Source organism: Podarcis gaigeae, assembly GCF_964106915.1.
Source record: "Podarcis gaigeae genome assembly, chromosome: 7".
In the NCBI taxonomy this organism is placed as follows: Eukaryota; Metazoa; Chordata; class Lepidosauria; order Squamata; family Lacertidae; genus Podarcis; species Podarcis gaigeae.
In genome coordinates, this window is record NC_139683.1 from 49,095,002 (window position 1) to 49,115,440 (window position 20,439).

General features: G+C 39.4%; 1 protein-coding gene across 11 annotated transcripts in view; it reads right to left on the reverse strand.

Annotated features, from left to right (window-relative positions):
• The window catches only part of PPP4R1 (protein phosphatase 4 regulatory subunit 1), a 37,049-nt gene that overhangs the window by 11,393 nt on the left and 5,217 nt on the right, over positions 1 to 20,439 (reverse strand). For 4 of the 11 annotated variants that reach the window (XM_083746774.1, XM_083746770.1, XM_083746780.1 and 1 more), the window contains 10 exons: positions 19,936 to 19,980; positions 12,562 to 12,697; positions 11,623 to 11,729; positions 10,793 to 10,935; positions 8,750 to 8,896; positions 7,351 to 7,458; positions 5,517 to 5,582; positions 4,866 to 5,024; positions 3,591 to 3,721; positions 2,516 to 3,027 (listed from right to left, as the gene is read on the reverse strand). In XM_083746774.1, the coding sequence (XP_083602900.1) occupies positions 2,516 to 3,027; positions 3,591 to 3,721; positions 4,866 to 5,024; positions 5,517 to 5,582; positions 7,351 to 7,458; positions 8,750 to 8,896; positions 10,793 to 10,935; positions 11,623 to 11,729; positions 12,562 to 12,697; positions 19,936 to 19,980 (1,554 nt within the window). Of the gene's footprint in view, positions 1 to 2,515; positions 3,028 to 3,590; positions 3,722 to 4,865; positions 5,025 to 5,516; positions 5,583 to 7,350; positions 7,459 to 8,749; positions 8,897 to 10,792; positions 10,936 to 11,622; positions 11,730 to 12,561; positions 12,698 to 19,725; positions 19,877 to 19,935; positions 19,981 to 20,166; positions 20,293 to 20,439 lie in introns of those variants that run through there. The other 7 variants (XM_083746777.1, XM_083746773.1, XM_083746772.1 and 4 more) reach the window with 4 other exon arrangements.

The following is a 20,439-nucleotide window of genomic DNA, read 5'->3' on the forward strand; positions in this document are numbered from 1 at the left end:
CTGTAAGGGCAAAGGAAGAAAGGCAGCAGAGACAATTATGGCTTTAAAGGAATATAAATGTGTACAAGTATCTGAGAATGCGATGGAAAGCACTTTCATCTACTTATTAAAACAAGCATAAAATGAGGTAGGTAGTTAGAGCTGACCTAGTTCAAACTGACCTTAATAGACTGGAGAACTGGGTCCAAATGAACAAAATGAATTTTAATAGGGACAAATGTAAGGTTTTATACTTAGGCAGGAACAGCCAGCTGCATAAATGGGGTAAACCTGGCTTACCAGTAGTACCTTGTGAAAAGGATTTAGGGGTCTTAGTAGACCCTAACTTAACATGAGTAAACAGCAAAAAAAGCTTATGCATCAACAGAAGTCTAGTGTCCTGATCAAGGGAAGTCATAGTACCGCTCTATTCTGCCTTGGTCAGATCACATTAGGTTATCTGGGGAAATTTCAGGGCAATGATCTGTTTAGTCGAATTCAGGGTTTCCTAAACGTGGGTCTCCAGCTGTTTTTGGACGACAATTCCCATCATCCCTGACAACTGGTTCTATCCTACCAGCTAGGGATGATGGGAGTTGTAGATCAAAGCAGTTGGAGACTCAAGCTTGGGAAGCCCTGATTTAATTTATACTACCTCTTATTTCCTTCATTTAGTAAATTCTATTTATTATTTTAGTTGTGTGTGTAGTTGCTAAAATACAATGCTTGCACAGCAATACAGCATCCTCCTGTTTTTTTATCATCTGCAGCTTCTGTTTCCTGAAGTGCTCTTTCTTACTTCCTTTCTACTTCACAACACAGTAAGTTGCTATGTGATTACTTCACGGAGGAGCATAATTTTAAAACGCTTCCTGTGGTGCATTCGCATAGGGAACATTTCTAGTATTGAAAGTCATCTAATAGATACAATACTTAAGAAGCTACTCAGTAGTACTCATGTTGGCAAGCTGCCTGCAAGTGAAAATTCATTTAAGCAAATCCGCTGTAAAACACAAGGGTGAGAAGCTTCCTAATAAAGTGTATTTTGAGATTCTGTATTCAAACCCAAGCCAACTGAGTTGAGACTATAATAAGCTGTCCAGAGTCACTATTTGGTATCTGACATCATTAATGGATCAAGTAGTTCATTTTCTAGCCCATTTTCTGCAATTAACCATTTATGGATTAAATTAGTAAATTAGCACAATGACCAACGGGAGTAATCCAAGATTCAAGAGACATACTTGGAAGGGCTAAGTAGTAGTAATGAAATGGACAAACTGGTTTTTGTTTTGGATGTAAGAGGCAGCTGACCTGTTTCTACCATAGTTCATAAAGAGGTGTACTGCAACCAAAACCCCTAATATGGTGATGGATCCTGCTACCAGAACTTTTATCTTTCATATGAACCTAAGAAGAGCCCTGCTGGAAAAGGCCTACCTAATCCTGCATTCTGTTCTCACAGTGGCCAATCAGATGCCTATGCAATGTCAACAAACTGGACACATGAGCACCCTTCCACTCATGATTCTCAGCTAGTATAGAGGTTTCTGGAACTGATGCTGAATTACATTACACTAGCTGTCTCAGACCCAGCACTGCTTGGGAATTCTAAGAAACAAAACAGTGAGTACCGTCTTGAAATTGGTAATGAAAATTTGCACAGTTTTAAAAGGTTCAGTACGCCATCTTGATTCAAAATGGTGTCCAATTATATCAATAGACAAAAACCTGCTCCTTGATCTCAGGAACCATCATGCAAGCTTTCTTAAGAGGTGTCCAAATTCAGAGAGATGAGCTAAAGAGACCACCCTCCAAAATACATGGTAGATTCAGCAGCACCTAGGAACATTCAGTAACTTTACAGAAAAAAACTGCCAAGAAGTGGGTTTGTAAACCAGTCCTGAGGGCAACTGTATTCAGGTGGAGACACAGATTTCTGCAAATTATTATGAAATACAACCACATCAAGACCTTCACATGCCACACCATATTTAAAAGTGAAGTGGAATAGGGATCAAGAGCCATGTTCCATGACATTTTCTGATAGCAAAATAGTCAATGAAATGCAAAATGTTTGCAGCCCTTGAAGGTTCCTGGAAATTAATCTATATAGGGATGGTAGAGACTTTGGGCTTGCAGCTTCACTTCTAACGTACTGCAATATGTTGATATAGTTGAGATTTGATACCCAAATCACTTTTTAACAGGCAGCTTAACATTTAAACCAGGGAGTAAAATGGCCAGGGAAAACTGGCCCAACTAACTTGTAACAATTTGTCCACTCTGTAATTTAGATCTTTGTTTGAAATCAAGAAAAGGAAATGGAAGGACAGAAGGGGGGGGAGTAGTGGTGCAAAACAGAAACCTGATTTTCTTGATAAGTAAGCATAGTGTATTTGCATAAATCAAGGCTATTTACCTACAGGATTCTAAGATTCATTTCAGTTTCAATCAATTGGCCTTAATCTTTCTTTTCTAGGCATCTAATTCACACCTCACCTGGAACTAGGAATGTATTAACATGTATTAATACCTTTAACATCTGGATCATCTATATGAGGCTCCAAATTTTCTATCATTTCTTCCAACTCCTTCCTTGTAGCCATGGTAACGTTTGAAGAAGCTGATGCAACAACTTCCTGCTCTCCTTCCTGAGTTTCTGAATCAAGTGTTTCTGCAGTTTCCTGAAGTTCTAAATCAATATCTATCTTGGGAAGTGGAGTCCTCCAGAAATTGAATGAGTTATATAGCTCTTGATCAGAAAGGGGTTTTTCCTGGGAACTCGGTGCAGGTGCTGGCAATACTGCTATACTACAGCAATCAAAACTTTGTTCGTTCTTATTTGCTGCTTCTTGACATGATTCTGAAGACGAAGTGCAATGAAACATTGTCTCAGGCAGGGAATGAACCAACATGGAGTTACTCTCTTCCTTGTCATTTTCAAGGGTCTCTGCAAAATCACTCTCATCAGCATCTAAAGACAACTCTGTCTGGCTTTGTACATCATGTGTTGGGATATCTTCTGTATCTACAATTCTTTCATTGCTGGACAAAGAAAATAAATGTGTGTGTTATCTACCATAGTGGTTATAAAGACATATTTGGCTACAACATGGGTGGTCAATCTACAATATGGAGGTCACAAAGGGGAAAATGGAGGGTGGAAGGATGCTGGGAAAAACAAGCAAACACAAAATTAAAGACACGTGTTACACCAAAGCACAAGGAGCTGTATGTGCATTGTAGTGCAAAATAAACTGGCCTCAACTTCTGGCATAGTCAGTCACTGCTGGTCTACATAAGGACACTTGTGCCTTTCTTAGTTGCTCACAAACAGGCAGCATCAAAATTAAGGTCCTTCAAAAAGAATGAACATTTGGCACATATATTCTGTATCCACAATTTTTTCATTGCTAGACCCAGAAAATGTGTATGTCTAATAATCAGAATGGTTGGGTTGTTTAAAAGAAATATTTTTTTAAACCCATCCTACCTCAGAACTTGGGACATGAAATTTCCTTCATAATGGTAGAACATACAATCAAAGTATTAGTAAAAAAAAAGCTAAGAGCCAATGAATTTAAATGAAATTAATAACCAATCCATACCTATGTTCCTCTGCAAGGTTCCGATCCTCAGTGTTTTTACATTCTTCTTCTTTAAAAAATTGACCACTGCTGGATGGATTAGCGAACGTTGATATAAAAGGCCCCAGGGATTGAAAGGCAGCTTGGCGGACCTAGAGTAATGGATTCCAGAGAGTTCCTTTAAATATAGCTGCTTGTAATGAGTGCTCCAGCTGTCAGAAGTGGAAACATCATAAGTTCCCCAAGGTATGCTGCAAGGAAATCTTGCATCTTGAAACAAGGCCAACAAGTGGGACATGGGAATGCATTATGCTCACAGCCTCAAGAATATTACATTACAACCAGGTACATACTTGAGTGTCACACCAGTGTCTGAATACGCATATTAAAGTACATATCTGTCTCCAGAAGAATATTTAAAAACTCTAGAGCAAGGGTGGGGAACCTGCAAACCCTGCAGATGTTGTCAGACTCCAGCTTCCAAAAAACCTCAGTCAATATGACCAATGGTCAGGGATGATGTTCTTGGACTACAGCTCCTGTCTGGAGGACCACAGGTTAGCCACCCCTTATTCTAATCCAGAGAAATATTGCATTATTCACATATATTTCACCACAATTTTACTATAAATTCCTACATTACATTTCCATCCATATTCAGAACTTACAGAAGTACACATCTCTTTAACAGAAGAAATCACAATTTGTCAAAGCAGATATTAGAATGGGTGAGCAGGAAATCCAAATATATTTTCAAATACATATTTTAAAAGCTAGAGAAGGAACCAAGTAACAAATACAAACCAGATTGTAAAGTGTTTAATAGATATATATGCATTTTCACATCCTGTTTCCTGCCCAATTGTTTATTCCTTTGTCAAACCATCTTAAGAACCTCTGTACACTTTCACTGTACATGATTATATTTACTTTCATAATAGAAGATTTCATTTTGGGGCATATACTTTTACTTTTGGTTCTGACAAATAACAGCACCGTTCCTTACGCTTTTTCAAAGTAGTAAAATATGTTGTGGCATCTAACAAATAAGTAAAACGACAAAAGTATCTGGACATATAGAGTTGCCTTAAAATGCTAGCCCTAATAGTTATTGAAAACATAATCGATGTCTACAAAACACTACAGGGGATGGAGCTTCTATACCTTGCATAATACATTACCCCCTTCCACATGTCAATGGTATTATCAATACTTAAAACATTAATTAAACTCTCTCAAAATAATTGTCAAGCATCTTGCAAGAGGAGAAGGGGAGCTTAACAACTGACACCTTACCCATCGTGAAGGGTCACTGATAAGGTTAATAAAAAGTGTTGATAATTTTGTTCGCCGGACCTCCTGTGATGTGGCACATGAAACAGCCATAAAACATTCAGCACAAGCCTTCCGCACACCCCAAACATTATCAGAACAAAGCTGAAAAAATCTAGGAAGCTGAAAAATACAAAGCATAACACAAATTTTCTATGAATAATTTAAATGAGGTTTTGACTTTCTATCTTGACATAATTCCTCATAAACTTGTAAAATGTTATAGTGGAAAATTATTAAGTGTGCTATGGACAAGAGTAAGACAAGGGTGAATTCATTTTTTTGCTTCCTATGTTTGGAATTGCTTTACAATATAGTTTCCTTTTGGTATTAGAAAACCATCCCATCATCTCACAAAGAGCTTAAGCTACTCCAGTAAGCTACTCCACTCAGCAGCATTCTGTACAACTTGTAGCTTTTGGAACAGCCCCACACAGAATTCATGTGTAACTGTGGCCAGGATATCTAGGTCCAGGAATGGCCGTAGCTGATGCACTAAAGTTGGTGAAAGGCATTAATGAAATCTAGCATAAATCAGTGTACTTTGGTTCCAGTGATTTTAATAGGAAGAATTATAACTAACTGCAGATTTTCAAAACCTATTCCAGAATTTACCAGCATTTCTTCAGTGGCTTGCTGTCCAACTACACTACAGATGTCACCAAAATTGGCTGCACAAACCTGAAAAAACAATACATTTATTATAATATGGCACCGAGCAGACAAAAACTATTCAAAAAAAGCAAGACTGAGGTTCTCAAACTACAATTTTTGCAATCAACTGTAAATCTATTGCACTGGGCCACAGGTTTACTACTCACAGGTTTACTACTCACTTCAGTTCTAATCTTGAAAGGTAGCTAATTTAAAAATAGGAGATACAATTTGATATGAACAAGAAGTCTTGTTTCCCTAAAAGTTGCAGGAACAAACTGGTAAAGAGCACAATTGGTTTAAGTATTAAGTAGGATAAAATATAGATTTTTTTAAAGGTTCTGGTAACTTAAGTTATGAGCCACTGTGAGCGATCAGAAGTCTTCTTTCCTAAATTGTTGAGTTTACCCAACTCCCTCTGGTTCATCGCCTTACTACAGAGCTGATGTTGAATGAGGTGAACATTCAATGCAATTATGTTTTCCTTTAGGGAGAATGAGGGTGGATCTCATTTCACATTTAGCTGTTAACGAATCACCAGATTTTGAGTCAAGAAAGAATTTCCCCCTAAAGTTCAGACTTTACTTGCATCTACACCATACATTTAAAGGGCCCTTCTTCCACCTTAGGAGTAATGGCTTCTCCTAAAGTATCCTGGGAACTGTAGTTTGTCAAGGGTCTCTGCACCTTTCACAAAATATGGTTTCCATTACTCTCTGGGAAAAGCCATGACTCTTAAAGTGGTGGAAGAGTGCTTTAAATGTTTGGTGTGGGTATGATGCCAATAACAAATTTGGAGAAATTTGCCCTTCCCATAGTGCAGCAATGGCTCATTTGTTTGTTATCTGCTCTTGTCTTGCACTGATGTACCTCAGTACTATGGACTTGTTCTGCTTTGGCCAACAAATTGTGTTGTGTTGGTCATCTGTCATGGATGCTTTAGTTGAGATTCCTGCATTGCAGGGAGTTGGACTAGATGACCCTTGGGCTCCCTTCCAACTCTACAATTTTATGATTTGAAGAGGAAATATTGATGTATGTAAGATCTTGCCTTAGAGTAGCTGGGCTGATCTTTATGTTCTTCCTGATCCTTGCCAGCTTTATGATACTAGCATTTTAATTTCGGGATTCCATCATCTTTGCAGAATAAAGTGAGGATAGGATAGGATAGCAGTCAAATATTATCATTCTAATGCTTTTACAACTGTTTGACTGGACAATATTCAAAGTATGTGCTCTGGCGAGTCAAATGCCAAACCCTAGAGAGTATCAGCAACAGCTGACGTTTACTTGCTTCTTCATTTCCAGTGATGTCCTAAAAATCCTTCATTTCTGCCCTGCCTTACTGTGAATGGAGCCTATGAATCCCGCCCTTCCTCCAAGAAATGCAAGATGGCATACAAGGAGTTATCACACTTTTAGCCTCTTAGCTACCATCTGTGATGGTTAGCTATTGAGTTAATGACTCACTCAAAATTACCCACTAAGCTACCTGGCAGAGGAGGGACTTAAAAGTCATGTCTCCAGAGTCCCAAGTCATATTTTCTTGATGCCACACTGACATCTTAAGACAATGGTTGTTTATGGCCATAATCGTTACCTATAGTTTCCTCATTCATTCCAATAAACAGGAAAGACCTACATATACAAAGCTGCCAAGAGATCAGTGCATTAACAAAGGAGGTTTTGATTCCTACTTAGAATAAATGCTTTCTATTTCCAAAAAAAGCAGGGCTAAAATTCTGGCAAGGTAAAGAAGGGAAATAAAGAGATTTACAAAGGAAAAAGGTCATACCTTACGAACATGAAACATTCTGCAGTCACAGCACATCTCACAAAACCTGGGAAGAATGAGCCTCTCTGTAATGTCCTTTCCTACCATAGAGGCCATTTTGCACATTATCTAATTACAAGAAAAACATTGATTATGCATCTGGTATCACTGCATTCCTAGATATGCAAAAATTCCTGCCTGTAATCCAATAGCATTTTTATGAAAATGTTTATTACAAAATGCTTAATTAGTATTTTCTCTTGCATCCTCTCTGTACATTGAAACAAAATGCTCTTGCCAATTAAAATTAACAGAAGGCAGATACAATGAAAAAATGTTTCTCTTGGTCTCAGCTAGGGGTTGCCTAGCTTTATGGTCTAGTAGTAGTATTTTGAATTTTAGGAAAGCACCATGGGCACCAGTCAAAAAATGGCTGGTGGTGGCATGACACAACATAAGAGCACACTCATTGCTGCTTCATGCTCCACCCCTTATGAGTAATGTGAGAAGTTAGCTATGACCTTTTAATCCTGATTGTGGAGATTATACAATGTTGATTCCCCCCCCCCCAATTCCTACCAGGGAAAAATCTAGAAAATGGTTACACCACACACCACACTATGTCTTGCATAACACATGCACATGTTCACCACACACAGACAGACCACAGACACATATGCATCTGCCTGCCCAAGTGCATCTCTCTCTCACAGACCTACCTGCAACTCCCCTCCCTACTCACACACACCAACCATACATACATACACTGGTACCTGAGACTCCTTTGGGAGGAAGGATGTGATAGAATTTTAATAAATGCAACTCTCTCACACAGATCACACATACCTCCCCCCACTCTTTCTCAGACACAGACCACATTTGTCCCTGACCAAGTATGTGTCAAAGAAAGTGCCTGCTGCTAGCTTTCAATGGCTGTTGAGCTACAGCCAGCTGAATGAATGAGGTGAACCCTTTCACTCCTTTTCCCCCTCCACCAGACATTGACAAAGAAAGAAATCATGGGTGAAATAATTTTCCTTGTTTGCAAGGCCCAATAAGACAGAACAAAGGCAATTAATTTTTTTCTAATTATTTTCTAATTTGAGTTCTTGATCCACATTAAGTTCAGTGGATGCAATCCTGTATAGTTTGGATGCTTTATTCCAGGAGTTTAACAACTTGTGAGCAGGATTGAAGCATCACCATTCTTCCATTTCCTCTGTTCTTGGTCCAAAAAAATGTTTTATGATCTCTGAAACATGCTTATCGCTATAACTACACCATTATCTTAGTCTGAAAAGCACTAGTTTACATCTCATTCATGACAAAGGTTACTCTATGGGAAAGCAAGCATGTTTGCTGTTTAGTAAATCCAGATAATTAATTAATATAGACAATGCAAAGTCATCCTCCAACTTACTGCCACAGCCTCTGTCTTCACATCATCATTGCTGTCTGGAGCCGTCAGCTCTACAAGAACTGGGCATACTTTGGCCTCCACATCATATCGTTCAATAAGTTCTTGCTCTAAAAGAACAAGTAATGCTGCCTGGCTTGTTTTTCTCACCTATGTTTAAAAAGAAGAGAGGAAGGGACTTGAATTATGTTTCCACCTATGACACAAAGCTTTAGAACAAACATTTTATAAGACAGCAAGAACTAACTCCTGTGAATCGCTTTCAGGCTCCACTCTATATTTACCTAGAAATGTCCCACTGAACTCAATGGGCCTTATTTCTGAATAGGATCTACACAGGATTATGTTGTCTGGGATATTGCCATACACTGTTAGTATTTATTTCCATGAATTCTTTAACATATGTGTCAGGGGCTCAGGAGCAGAGGCACAGGAGGGGGAGGAAATGGAGAGCGAGGGAGAGGAATCCGAGGGGAGCATAGGAGAAGATGACAGTGGATCGGAAGATTCACAGAAGGGGGCGCCGGTGGCCAGGGCAAGGGGGGTCCCAAGGGGGACACTCCAGAAACAATGGGCCAGCGGGGACTCCCAGAGCAGCAGTTGGAGATCAGGACCAGCTTCCCCACCAGAGCATAGTGGGGGGGAAGAGTCCCAAGTATCGGGGCCAGTGCATTCCCCACCAGGGAGAGAAGACGAGGCAGAGATGACCACGCCTCCATCGGAGAGTCGGACAACGGAGGGGAGGTCAGATCCGGCCAGTATCCCGGAAGAGGGAAGCAGTGACGGAAGTAGTGTAACGGTTAGGAGAAAGGTCACTGGGTTGGCGCGAGAGGCAAGTTCAAATGTACAGGAGCGCGGACAGCAGAGAATGAGGATTGGGAACCGGGTCCTAAAGCCCGCCGGAGGGAGGGGGAGGAGCTAAGCGACTCAGCGTCGGAAGAGTCCAGAAAGGGCAATGCCCCAGCAGGCAGGAGGACCCAGAGGAGGAGAGAGCAGTGGAAAAGGTGGAGCAGGGCTAGGATCTTAAACTGGTGTCAAAGGGGAGGAGACTCAGACGGGACTTCGCCGATCTAGAGTCCAAGACGTAGTGCTGCACGCTGTGGCTTTGAAATGGAAATTGGACTTTAATAAAGACTTTTGTACATTACAACAACTTAGCGTTGGTCCTCTGTGAGCTGGGACCTAGAGGCAGCACTGACAATATGGAATGATACCATTGTAAATCTTTAATTTGATAATATTTATACTACTGCTACTATGTAACACTGGTCAAGTACCACTGCAAAAGGCACTAAAGAGAACACAGAAGTAAACAGGTTATTCATACAGACTAGCCTTTCCCAGCATGATGCCCTCCAGATGTTTTGAACTATAAGGACATCGGTTTGTGGAAGACTAATATAAATTTTTTAATTTAATTATGGAGTCTGTGACACAAATTTATTTCAAAACTCTTTAATCTAATTTTAGTTGTTGGGACATTAACTGATCCAAATAATTGTGAAATTTCAAAACCACTAAACTGCATTGTTTTTTCCCTCCCCTGTAGTGAATGTTCAGGTGTCAGCCCCTATGGGAAGGGACCTGTCATGTTGCTACTTCAAAGTCCCATACACACTGATGCTGTTATGTAAACAATTTATTTGGATGAGTATTAACATGGTACTATTAAACACAGGTCCCGCTTACCAAACACAATGCATTCTCAGGAAACTGTTTATTAGAAGAGCATTTACATAACAAGCTGGCAATTTCCATTATTTCCTGCAGGAACATTTCTAATCCATTATCCTCCCTCCCCCCCCCCAAAATGGCGGCCGCCAACCAGCAAAACATAAACAAGTACGGAGTGGACAAATTGTGGCTATTCGGATATCTGAATCAACTGTGCGTGTAGTAAAGGTTTGGGAATAATTGTTTATGTTCAGGTAAGTGAATTTTTGGATAACAAGTGGGAGGATTGCAAGATCTGCATGCAGTTTATTTCAAACATGTAAAATCTGTACACAACTGTGTAATTATTCAATAACTTTAATGAATTCTCACCTGGTTGTTCTGGTCTGCAAGGTATCTCACCACAATAGGCAATAAATATTTTGAAAAAGCGTAAGGGATTGAAGGCCTGTTTTCTTGACAAAACATAGCTATATGAGGCACCTGTTCCATCAATTCAGCTCGTACTGTTGGCTCTATTGATAAAAATGTCAAGATGAACCAGTAAATCATATGTTATCGATCTCCTGATCGAAAGTCAAATACCTACTATAATGCAGTACTAATAAACTATCTCTAATTGGTCATAAAGGAATCGTTTTGGATTCAAATTTATTGCTTCATGAATTAAAAGTTCAAGAAAGTCACTAATCCTTCTTGTTTTGCAAGTAGTATTAATTGTGGAATTCAACTGATGTCCCTGTGCTCATTAAAGTCCTTTTAATCCAGAGGATGCATCTGCTAAGTGGAATAGGAAGGGTGCAATTTTTGCCAATATCCCCATTCCACTGCACTTCCCTACCACTTTCTGCCTTTAATCTGCCTTTAATACCTTATGCCAGTCTCCATTTTTCTCTCATTTTATGGTCTCCTTGTTTTCCTGTAAAGCCTCCTTGCTATTAGGAGCCATTTTGAAATAGGTATTATTTTGATCCTTTTCTAAATATTCTTTACAGTGCTGCCAGCAATAATACAAATTTGGTTTTATAATCATGATCCTTCAGCAGCTGCAAAGCAACAATTGCTTTTTTGAACGAACTACTGAGGATACTAATAGCATGGAATAAAGAAAGAAATATAATCTAGTTTATACACTATTCACATTAACCACCCCAACATTTAATCTACTTCATTACCTCATTAAGATAGCTCATACTACACACCTGAATCATCAGCTAGCCTGCTGACTCTTTCCAGTACAGCAATACAATCTCTCTCATCATCACTCACTTCTTTCAAAGTGTCCAACAAACTTCGAGCCACCATTTGCCTAGAACATGAGAGAATAAAATTGCAATATTGTGGAACTAAGTTTATAGCTTTTACATGTCAAGAAATAATTTATCTATCCCACCTTAATGTAACACATTTGCATCCAAGCCTTCTTTCTGAGAACTCAATGTAGTATATATGGGTTACCCTATTTTGCCCACAACAACCCTTAGTGTGTGTCTTGCCCAAAGTTTAATGGCTGTGTGGCAATGTGAACCCAGCTTTCCTGGTCCAAGTTTTTGTCTGCTACACCAAATATGGCCTGCTGCCCACAGGATAAAAAACTGTTCAGAACAGAATACTTAACATTAAAAAATCAAAACAAACCATTTTGAACTATTACCCAAAAAAGAATACTAATATTAAACCACTGTATAAGAATACCGAATACGAAAAGAGGAAAATCTTTCCTTAGAACTCAACAAAAACTAAGGTGAATTTTACAACATTGTATATTCTGATATCAGATGGCAGACAGATCCTTGTAAACGAAGACATGTTACATTAAATGTAACATACGAGGAGGCCACCATCTTTAATCATGTGTACAGCTGGTATTCTTACATTTGGAAATGAATTGTAGTCTCTTCAAACATTACTGTGTTATAGTGTGAATACAATACAAATCTTAAATACATATCTTCTTACAAAGTAATGTACCAAATAGCCCTTGATAAGGACAGATAATCCATTAAATGAAAAAGGTGGACAAGTGTGTGAATTTAATTCATAGAATTTCCTTGTAAAAAAGAGATTAAGTTTTGTCCTGCACACAAAACATTTTAAGATAGCTCCTTATAAAACAGATTATTTAGGCTAAAATACCATACCTGTTAAAAATATTCTCGCTTGCAGCGTACTTGTCCAATCTTCCCAGAGGAGTCAACATTTCATCTTGTGAGACAAAGTCCAAGGCTGAAGGTATAATAATCACATCAGACTCTGAGCTGTAGTCATCCACACCAACTATCAGAGACATCAGAAACATTCCTTATAATCACAAATCTATATTTTAAAACAGATGCCTAATGTTGAGAAGAAGCTAGGCTATGCAGCAGTCTGCTTTCAACACAGATTAGTCTTAAAACTTTGTGTGCCTTTACCATTCTTCCCTTTCAAAGCATGCTTTTTGTACAATTCAGCCATTCTTCTTGAACTGTATCCACTTTTTGCACAAAATTGTTCTCCAATTTCCTTCAGTCTCAAATATTTTGTAAACCACACACCATCTGCAGCTGGCTGCTTTTTCCACTAGTCCTTCAGTAAAATAACTGTTTTTGAAAACCTCTCCTGTCATACCAGATAAAGACCTCTAGTAGCCAAATTTATATACATAAATGAATATGAAGCTCAAAATTGATGAAGACCCAAGAAAGTAGTTAGGAAGTGCAATTTCATTAAAACCAAAATCAGGACTTAAAAGTCCTGAAGGTTAAGTATAGTTTAAATATAAGCATTCAGCATGCTGGTGCACAGGGCTAACAATTTTGCTTCTCCTCTGCTCCTACTGTGCTGCCCTAGTTTTGTTTAGCATTACATAGGAACCATAGGCAATAAAGCCAAAAACAAACAGGTTATAATTAATTGCTTGGAGGGAAGCAAACCACAAGTCTAGGTTCAGGCATAATGCTGAAGCAAATCCAAGGCTTCGCTCCTGGAAGCAGCAGAGCGAAGTACCTGTGACTGTGGCATCTAGCGCAATTATCTAGATGCTGCTGGGCTGTACTTTGTATTTCTTCAAATCTGTTAGTTAGTTTTAAGTTCAGGATGGGGTGGGGGAAGAAGTCAGCCTATATCCATGATGTTATCTTCCAACTTATTGCAACACTATTCATGTCAGCAGCAATCTGATCAAGTTTAATCACCAACACTTACATATTGTCAAAGCAACAGACATAAAAATCTTGTGAGTACCAGCTATCTCCAAAAAACATGGATGATCCCCACTTGTTCAAGGATCGGTCATCTATGGAATCCACTGCTGTCATTCTAACTACTCTCTCAATTTTCCATTTTGCTTTCACTGAGTGACTGGCTTATTAACAGTCTTTTTACAAGAGCAATGCTTTTAATAAGTCAGATAGAGCACTTTCCATTGTTCTATCCTTTTGGAGTACAGTGGGAAGAGGAATTGGCCATTCCCCATCTATTTTCATACAGATGAATATTCCAATTGTCTCATGCTTTCTTATTTTACACTTATTCTACAGCGTAGAGGATAACGGTCTCTTGTTACCTATGGTATACACATAACAATAGGACCCTTGGTGCATGATTAGGGCTCTCTGGCACTATCACAAATTGCTAACAGTCTCTCAAGTCCCTGCCCATGAATCAACTGCTCCAAGTACAGTCATACCTCGGGATAAATATACTTCAGGATTCGGGTTGCACTCCGCAGCAATCCGGAAGTAACGGAGAGCGTTACTTCCGGGTTTCACCGCTCGCGCATGCGCAGACGGTCAATATGATATCACGCGCATGCGCAGAAGCGGCAAAACATGTCCTGTGCATGCGCAGACGCGTCTTACGTTCTATTCAGGATGCGAATGGGGCTCCGGAACGGATCTCGTTCGCATCCCGAGGTACCACTGTATTCACAATATCCTTGACAAATCCTCCTTGTAGCAAACAGGAGCACACATATTAAAACAATTGATGTAAATTTTCAGCTGCTATATTTTTCCTACAGAAAATTAAGCCACTACCATCATTATACATGGATATAATATCAGTCTAACAGAAACTGTCCAGCATTGCAATTAGCTTCTCACATGACTACTCTTTGAAAGTTCTTGCACATGTGCACCATAATACTACATTTCCCAAATTAAACATGCTATTTAGGCATATTAAAATTGGTACAGTATACAGTGGTACCTCAGGTTACAGACGCTTCAGGTTACAGACTCCGCTAACCCAGAAATAGTGCTTCAGGTTAAGAACTTTGCTTCAGGATAAGAACAGAAATTGAGCTCCAGAGGCACAGCGGCAGCAGGAGGCCCCATTAGCTAAAATGGTGCTTCAGGTTAAGAACAGTTTCAGGTTAAGAATGGACCTCCGGAACGAATTAAGTACTTAACATGAGGTACCACTGTATTAGCAGTTTTGAGTGTCTTTACATGATTTTCTAAACATTTAAGCAATGTAGGGATTGTTTGCTATTGAGTTGTCAGGTTTTAAAATATTTACATATATCCCAATAAAAATATTTTTCAAGTAAAGTTGTGAAATTGTTTGACTATCACATTTAAACTAGAAAGTCTGTTTCATTTATTTATTTTTTCCTGTAGGAATATTTCAGATAAATGGCTTTGGCTAAAAGAAAAACTTCCAATATATTTATTTATATAAAACAAAATTATGAAATCAAAAGATGTCTGAGCTGTACCTCCGTATATAACATAAGAAGAATCCTACTGAATCAGGCCAAAGGTATATCTAGTCTAGCATTCTGTTATCATAGTGGTCAACCAGATGCCATGGGGAAGTCTGCAAGTAGGACCAGAGTAGGACCAACTGTGCTCTTCCCCACTCACACTTCTCAGCAACTGGTATTCAGAGACATGATGTAGCACAGCTGTGTACTGTACCATTGCTATTCACTTAAAACTGAATTGAAACCATCTCATTTGACCAAAGTTTTCAGCAATGAAAGGCAGATCCAAACGTGGACACAAAGTCTCATATCATGTGTGAAATGGCAGATACAGTGGTACCTCAGGTTAAGTACTTAATTCGTTCCGGAGGTCTGTTCTTAACCTGAAACTGTTCTTAACCTGAAGCACCACTTTAGCTAATGGGGCCTCCTGCTGTTGCTGCGCTGCCGGAACACGATTTCTGTTCTCATCCTGAAGCAAAGTTCTTAACCTGAGGTAATATTTCTGGGTTAGCGGAGTCTATAACCTGAAGCGTATGTAACCCGAGGTACCACTGTATGTTGTTTCACTTATTTGCCAATATTCAGATGTGAAAAACTCAAGGTAGCCCATGCAGAACTTATATTTGGGAATAGTAATAATAATGTAGAGAGGTGTGTCCATTAACATTAAGAAGCTGACTTAAAAACACATATCAAAGTACTGATTGCTTGCTTTAGCATTATATTTTAAGCTACTCCTGCAACAATGAAACTTACTGGAAACTAGGTTGTCAGTATTCTCCTTGAAGTACAGTGGTACCTCGGGTTACATACACTTCAGGTTACAGACTCCGCTAACCCAGAAATATTACCTCCGGTTAAGAACTTTGCTTCAGGATATGAACAGAAATCATGCTCCGGTGGCGCGGCAGCAGCGGGAGGCCCCATTAGCTAAAATGGTGCTTCAGGTTAAGAACAGTTTCAAGTTAAGAACAGGCCTCCGGGACAAATTAAGTACTTAACCCGAGGTACTACTGTATGTCCATTCATCCAAAACATCACTGTTTATTAGTTTAATAAAATGTATTAAGACGATGCATAAATATTTTCCTTTATAAGCAACACCTACAGGAGATGAACATTTCTACTACTTCATATAACTTTTAATAGATGCCAATATTCGGGGGGGGGGGGAATGTTTATGGAACATCACCATGATCTCAGTGTAAACACAAGATCTGGTTGTATCAAGGAGATGGGAAGCATGTGACCCTCCAGATGTTGCTTGACTTCAGTGTTCATCAGCTTCAGCCAGCATGGCCAACTATCAAGGACGAATGGAGGTGTAGCATCATCTGGAGAGCTACAGGTTCCTATCCCCTCTGCTCTAACATGATGGAAACATAGGAAAGTGTTCAAAATTGTACAATATTGTAAACATAAAAAATAACCTCCAAAAAGAATTAACTTAAATAGGAAGCAAAAACCTAGATAAATGCACTGAATTCAAATAAATCTTAAAACTCAAAAACCTACTGCCTAACAATGTACAACAGTTTTGGGATTTTTTTAAAGGATACAGCAATCACTGTTTGCCCACAAAAAGTAGGAAAATTTGCACACTGTTACCAAATACCATTCCATTTTGTAAGCATAATTTTGAACTCTTTCATTTAAACATATTTCAACAGTGTAGTCATCCCTTATGGAATCTCCTATGCTACTAACCACATAACATTGCTTTCCTAACGTCTATTGAAAGTACCTCCTTTTCTGATCTTTGGCACCTTTCTGCCTGTAGTTTATAGACAATTCAGTTACATGTCTATTTTCAGAAATGACATTTATTATACAAAGAAAACTCATGTTCACTGTGGAATGTGGACAACCATCAATTTTATTCTCCTATGTAAATGAAATTCACAAACTTATCCAAGACGAATATACTGTTTTTCCATCTATACTCAGATGGTTTCAAAAGAACAAGAAATCTTTCTACTATTCTCCTAGTTGCTACTGGTCAAAGTGACCATGCTAAACAGCAATGCGTTGTATTCATCTAAGTCACCCTGCTGGTGCAAGGGCTTCTGCTAAATAGAACTTTCCTCCCTTGCATCTCCAGAGCCCACCCAATCTGCTCCAGAGGGTATGGAGAACTCTCAGAATAGATTCAGAGGCACACAGGGGGAGGGGAAGTTTCTCTGCACAAGTGGAAGTCCTTGCACCAACAGATTTTACTGTGTATGTATGCTCTTCTACCTCTCATCACACACTGAAGTCACAATTTTTCTTTTGCTTCTGTCTGTTCCTGGTTTATGCTCTACACACAAAAGCTTAACATTAGCAATTGAAGTTGTCTACCTAGAAGCACAGACACAGTTTTTAAAAAAGAAAGATGTCTTCAAGCTAAGAAGGTACACCAGAGGCAACCCTGAAACACTACCATTGGTTAGACACAAATGCCACTTGGGGCATTTCAGCAGCTTATGGCCTTTGTTTTTGTCAAGGATTTGTGGATTACCATAACTGACTGTATATGTCGTTTGTCACTAAAATAACAGAGAACAAAAATAAAGTATGCAGTCACCAGTCTCGCCTTAGAAATCAGCTTATTAAAAGGAATCAGATTTGCTGGCATCAGTGTCTCAGATCTGGGCTGCTTAAAAATCCTAAAAGGCATGAGTACAAATCAGGTCTTTTGATGGCCCATTTCCCTCTATGAAGAGCCAAGACAGCTGCAATACTACAAGAACATACAGGGTACAAAGCTGAGGATGAAGCATGTGAGAAGAAGAAATAAAGTGTTCTCAGTTGAAGAACTTTGGCACCAAGCAGACCTCTACAGGAAATGATGCTAATACAGAAAAGGAGGCTAATGCAGAATTCAAACACTGCACTCATTGATAGGTGCTCCACTGAGATAAAACCTTCACACTAAGACCCTAATAATCAAGAACTCAAAAGCATGACAACTCATATGGCAAGCATCACTTACTATGGAGAATAAAAAGGAGACAACATCATGAATATTAATTTGTATACAGCTGCACTGTGGTGAATACTACAACACTACTTACAGCAGCAATTGACTTTGCTTTCATCTAATGTCACCCTCTACTATCGCCTTGGAAGAGAAATTATGTTTTACTAAGTGCTCCTATCCAAGAGTTAACCATCAAAATTTATACCAAAGAATCTCTCTCCAAGAAAAAGATGGTAAGTAAAAGTAGCAGAAATTAGAAAGGACACTCTATTATTCAATCTTCTTACGTTTTTATTCTGGAGCATGTATTTTTAATATGGACACATCTTCTAAACTCTCTTCTATACTTATATTTTATTTAATTCAGGTACTTCATTATTATTTTCCACAGTACCTTCTCCATTATTTAATTCACACAATACTCTATACCAGCATTCTCCAGCCTAGTGCCCTCCACATATTTTGGCTACAACATCCATGGGAGTTGTAGTCAAAAACATCTGGAAAGCACCAAGGTGGAGAAGGCTGTTCCACACAATCACTGATGCCTGCACTGGTCACCTATCATGAATTTACTGCTGTAAAAAAATTAAGTGTATATTCATATACATTACTAAAATATTTTGAGTTACCCAGGTTTATCTTCTGTTCAGAACATAAATGCACATTACTCTGTGTGTGTGTATGCTATTGATTCAAAAAGGTGGTAGCATCAGTTCTCTAAAGTCTGATATGTACACAATACATTTTAAAAGATTAAAAACTAAAGAAAGGAGGTCAAAATCTAACTAGAAGACCTGAACCTCATACAACAGACCTGCAAACCAGCCACAAATTAATTCAGAAGAATATGCATCATTCCATTTATCTAACATACAAAGTCAAGGTCACTGTTGTATCAAACTTTACCAATCTTGGGTTTTGCTTTCTTGACCCTTTATGGATCACAATGCATTTTTAAATCTCACTAGCTGTCCAAAATTCAACATAAATGCTAACTTTTAAATATCAATGTATTAAATTTTAGTATTATAAAAATTTTGACATTTAAAATGTAAATTTAATTTTTACAATTTAAATATTCAATGGATATATCAAACCTGAACACACCTTGATTTTAAAAAGCACACAAGCATAATTCCTATATGAGAACATTCAATGAGTTCTGATGGCAATTAATAAAGTGTTATTAAGGGAAGACGAATTCTATTAGTACTGTATCTCAATATTAAGGCACTGTTAAGCTTCAAGTACAACGTGACCTAAATCTCATTCATCAGAATAGCAGCAGTAATGCTATAATCACAACCAACCCATCCAACTCACAACTTTCCCCATTTTCCCTTCGTGGTCTCCAGAAAAGTAAAACAAAACTAGCAACAACAACAAAATCAAGACAGGCACAAACACGAGCAAGTTTACAAGCCATACACATAAATGCCTGTATGGGGGAAAACGGGCAAGGACAGCTGAGCATGGCTGCTTCCTCCCACAATGCAACTTGGGCCTCCTCCACGCTTTCAAAAGCATTTATTCGCGGAAGCAAAAGCAAACGAGAGCTTGACACACACGCGCAATCCATCCCTCTCCCTCCCCGTTCCCGGTTGTATTTTATGAATATATACACATATATATAGACAAGGAACAAACCCTCGTTAGATGGGAACAGGCTCCCTCTCCCCATTTCATTCCAGACCCAGGATCCCCTGAGTTTCCGGGTGCGAGTGAAGTGGGACCGCCCCGCCCCAGCCCCCACACCCAAGACGGACTTGGGAAGAAGGGGCGGCCCGGGCAGCGCCGCCGAGTGCGCTGGGGAAGAGGGAAAGAGAAGGAGAAGCTGTTGCAGCTGGGGCTACTCACATCCGTCTATCTCCTCCTGCAGGTCCTCCTGGAGCAGCGACAGATCTAGACGGGGGAATGGGGGGGGGGAGGCGGAGAGAGACAAGACAAAGTGAACTCCAGCCGAGGGGGTTCCTCCCCACCCCAGACCAACTCCCCTTTGTAAAACACCCTTAATACACACCCCACCAGAGCGCCTTGCTATAACACACACACACACCCCTGCCCCAAGCGCCCCCTCCTCACACTCACGGGGCCGAGAGAAAGAAGGGGGACGCCTACATCTGGCAACAAATCCCACAAGCCCTTCTTGCCACACAAGGTCGTTAATTTCTCAGATAAATCCCCTCGCAAGCTCCTGCCATAGTTTCCCCAACACACACAGAGAAGTAGGTAGGCAGGCAGGAGGCAACCCCCCAAATCGATGAGTTGAGGTGAAGGAGGACTCGCTAAAGGGCGCTTTCCCTTTGCTTTTTCCTTGAAGCGGGGGAGGGGGGGTCCGGACTGAGGTGTTTCTTTCGCGCC